This window comes from Cuculus canorus, chromosome Z (genome assembly GCF_017976375.1).
Source record: "Cuculus canorus isolate bCucCan1 chromosome Z, bCucCan1.pri, whole genome shotgun sequence".
Taxonomy (NCBI): domain Eukaryota; kingdom Metazoa; phylum Chordata; class Aves; order Cuculiformes; family Cuculidae; genus Cuculus; species Cuculus canorus.
This window is the reverse complement of record NC_071441.1, coordinates 37,953,857-37,958,160: the sequence shown is the minus strand read 5'-3', so window position 1 is coordinate 37,958,160 and position 4,304 is coordinate 37,953,857. Positions and strand designations below refer to the sequence as shown.

General features: G+C 35.3%; 1 protein-coding gene across 9 annotated transcripts in view; it reads right to left on the bottom strand.

The window, feature by feature from the left end:
- Positions 1-148: 148 nt before the first annotated feature.
- Positions 149-4,304, bottom strand: part of CDC14B (cell division cycle 14B) — a 48,080-nt gene continuing 43,924 nt past the window's right edge. For 5 of the 9 annotated variants that reach the window (XM_009561653.2, XM_054053658.1, XM_054053656.1 and 2 more), the window contains one exon: positions 149-4,241. In XM_009561653.2, coding sequence (XP_009559948.2) covers positions 4,202-4,241 — 40 coding nt within the window. In that variant the 3' untranslated portion in view covers positions 149-4,201. The remainder of the gene's footprint in view (positions 4,242-4,304) is intronic. The other 4 variants (XM_054053661.1, XM_054053657.1, XM_054053660.1 and 1 more) reach the window with 2 other exon arrangements.

The window sequence follows — 4,304 nt, the reverse complement described above, 5'->3', positions numbered from 1 at the left end:
TACCAGTGCAATTCCCATTACTTGTCCCTATGGTAAATGCACCACCATCAGGAAGGGTGGTCCCCAGTCACTGCAACACACAGAAGGGTTGATGCCCACTCAAGGCCCTTGCTCTCTTTGCAATTCTTCTAGTAGTTCCTGGGGGCTTATGCTGTTAAATATAGTCACTCTCCCTGTACCGTTCTGGCAGTCTCGGGGAGACACCATCTCTAAAGAACTTGGGGAGAAGCATTTACACCACCAACTGACCCACTCAGCTATTGATAGCCACTTTATGCCTAACCTCATGTTTTCCCAGCAAGAACCCATCATTCACTCTTTGGCAGGCAACCATGTTGTTGAGAAAAGGTGGTTTCAACATTCATGTAAGTTTAGAAAGGAACACCTTAGAACAGATGAATGCAGATTTTTCCAGTCATTAAAACTTTGGAGCAAGTGAAGTTTTACCTGCTTGTCAAAGAGCCTGTGTTTGGGGTGTGCAAATTCTGCATTTTCTAATGTAGGTATGATAAGGGTGATTAGAAGTATCTGAGTTTGTCAATACTTTTGCTGCTGTGTTTGGATGTTCTTTTTTCAAAGCCCAAACTAGACCACCATCAACTCTTACACAAAAAGAAGCATTCCTAAAAATTTAGTTTTTACTTTTGGGGAACTTTCACTTTCATGGTAAGAATGATCCCTGTTTCAAAAAACTATCATCATACTAGAGGGAAACAAGTTAACTAGAACCCAACTGTTCCGTTTTACCTGTATGTTTTAGTGGGTAGAGCATGCCAACAACTGAAATACAATTACTGTTGTTTCCACTGGAAGTCCCCTGAAATGTAGAGCTAGATGTTTTCTATTTTTAAAATTAGAAAAGTATGTTTTAAGGATTTGTGCTTTAATTAAGTTTTCAGGTAGCAGAGATTCTTGCTTTATTTTTCAGAGCATAAATGAGTCAATCTGGTACAGGTAAGTTTTTTTGCAGATTTTTTTTTGAAAGCTGGAAATAAAAATGAGAAAACAAACTTTGATTATTATTTTTAATTTTACACAATTCATGTTTACAATAATCACTAATATTTTGTATAAAATACAGTATGCATTATTTTCAAATGAGACACAAATGCATTTTGAACTACTTAATATTACAAGATAATATGAAGCTTTATCTTAAAAATACCTTCAGCAAAATAAACTCCCATTCTGTCAATCCATGTTAAAAAAATATGATTAGAAATATACAATTTAAAAATAATCAGGATGAACAGTACTGATTAGTCAAGAAATTTTAGATCTTGATAGTCTGTACACAAGTTTACGCAAGACAAACAGTCTGCAAACCATAATATAAAAACTGCAGTGCAACAAACCAGTGAACATCACATTTTTCTTTTTTTTCCCCCCGTTTTAATGCATAAGTCTCTACAAATCGTACTTTTTTCTTATAAATCAGCAGCACTTTCTCTATTGTCATACTGAGGCAAAAAGTCTGGGTTAACATCTGAGTTATTGGTGCTGTAATGGAAGCTAGCAATTTGACGCAAGATATTACAGCTTTTGAGTATGTTGCATACTTTTCAATATGAGATCAAGGGAGACTCCATCTGCCACGTATTTGAAAGAGGAAAGAATTTCTAAGGAAAAACTCCTAACTGATGGCAGCAGAAATAACTTCCTTCAGCTGCTCTGTGGTTCAATGGTGATGCAGCTGCCACAACACATTCCATTTTGGCACATAATACTTTGCAATTCAAAAAAGATTTAGAAACCGTGGACCCCCTCACCCATGCCCACTCTTCATTCTTGTACAAGACAGCTTTGGTATGCTATCATAAAAATGCTACACAAAGTACCAAAAATTCAGAAGAATAAACTAAGCAATACAAGTAGATGGGACACAATGAGGTAATGAGTTAATTTTCCATATAAGGCTGTTGGAGAGTTCAAATGTATAACTCCTTTGACATTTATGTGTTTCTCACTAAGATACTCGGTGATGGAAAGGGTATCCTGACACACATTCATTCCAGACAAGCAGTTTTGGTTTAGCTAGAGTTCCTATTGTGTGTGCTTGTACACTTGTTTTATGGAAATTTACTTTTGATGAACCTGAAAGTGCTAATGGCTCTGGTGGTTATTTTAAAAGGCGGCAAATTCAGATTTGGAAGGGGATGTGAAATAGAATGATTATTTTTAGGTTTGAAACAAAGATGCTAAAAGAAGCAGCTCAGCTGAGAAAAGGGCTAAGCCAAACACAACATTACTAAATTTTTCTTGCTTTGACTCTTACCCTCTCACCTCACTAGTTTCATCCCTTCTGCTTTTCAAGGTAAGAATTTTCTTCAAAAATAAACACAGATTCATATATGGATAATATATACTACTGTGGTTACCTGTATTTCAGCTAACAGGCAAGTGGTTTACATAAGGAAAAAAAAAAAAGGAAAAAATATTTTAATCACTGGATCAGGGTGAATCCTGTCCCTCTCTTTTAGATGCTTTTCACCCAGAAGAAAATGGTAGTGAGGGTGAAAAGGGAAACAAAAAAATATTTGGAATCTGAGCCTCAATGCTCCTCTATTTTGCACAATACAAGCCTCTTCTATTTTCTTTGTATTCACACTTGCAAATTTTGACCACCCATACTCAGGGATGCTACCTATAAGCTGACTTCCATTTCACATCATGCTTTCCCTCCAATTTGTAATGCTCTTGCCACAAAATGTATTCAAACCAATGTGTGATTATTCATATTGGCATTCAAAAATCACCAGTTGAACAAAAAGCTTAATTTTAATATAAAAGAATGTAGATTGAAACTAGTCACTGAACCTGCCCATGCACATTCATAAAGAAAAAAATTCTCCCTCTTACAGAGGTTATTTTCATCTTTGAAAACTTCAGTTATTCCATTCTAAAATTTCAGCTCTCTCAGCTTATTCTACTTTCTACTGTATGAGTTACTAAATCAACAGGTAACTGTATCATATTTAAGGCTATGCGGTAACAGTCCTCCTGTGAGGGATATGCAGCTATAAACTTCAGTTGGCAGATAAGGATACATCACTGCAAATCCAGCTTTGAGATTTCATAAAAAGTGGCAGGGAAAAGGTGCTGCCAATGTTTGAAGACAGTCTTGTAGTGGATGAAAATTTCAGTTTCAGACAGATTCCTCTAAAAATTACACTGCTTTTAAACAAAGGTAAGCTCTAGATTTCAAAATGTTAATTAGATGTTAAATACTATACCTGCCCCTGAGTTCTAATACCAATCTCAGATGTACAGCAAGCTTATTTTCCCTTTTTCTTTTGCTGCACTTATTAAGTGTCTCAAAGCTGAAAAACAGTGACATCCACATATTATCAAGTGTACCAATAAAACCTGGGAAAAAAAATCTTACCTTTTAGATATGGTAATCTAAAGTTCTACCTAAAATACTTCAAGATAGGAAAAGACATTTCAATATGACAGCACTGCTTTGAATGTTAAGCTGTTTTTCCTCCCCCTTAATATCATACTGGACTTAAAGCAATTACAACTATTTAAAAGAGCCATTGGTTGTGAACAACTAAAAAATTCTATTACCATTAAAAACAAGTTAATTGCTTATAGTTAGTTTCTTCCAAAATAAACAAACCACACAATCTTTGAAATAAATGCACTCTTTGGTAGACAATAGTTACTTTGTGTACTCAATACTGTGGCTTCATAAAAAACTTCATACAAAATAAGAAAGAATAGCCAGTTAACACAGGAGAGTACCAATACTGTAAGAAAACAGCTTTCATGGTTGATTTTCAGCCTCAAACAGAGACTTCAGCCCAGTCTAAATGGACAACAGATTTATATATTTAAAAGCTCCTACCATCTTTTCATTTCTGGTGGTCAGCAGCTAAGTGATTGCCATCACAATTTATACACATGCATCATACATACTAGCAAGCCCTCTTTATAATAGAGAGCTTAAGTATTTACACCTGAGTCTAAACATACACAGATTTTTCTTGGTTTGAATGAGGAATTATCAGCACATTAGAAGAGTCTACCAAGCATGTCGACAGTCCATTTTATTCTACAAGTATGGAAGAGATTATTCTGTTTCACTTTTGCTGAAAAATGTAGCCAAAGTAATCTTCCTTGAATTTGAACAAGTCCCCTCTAGTCACATCCCCTTCACTCCTGAATATCCTCTTCAACATGATTGCTCATTTGAAATTTAACGCAATACTGTTCTGGTCTTTGGGACGGATTGGCTGCTGAAATGAAATATATTTCAGGAGAAATGTTAAATATGTATTCAGTATGTATTTCACACAAAC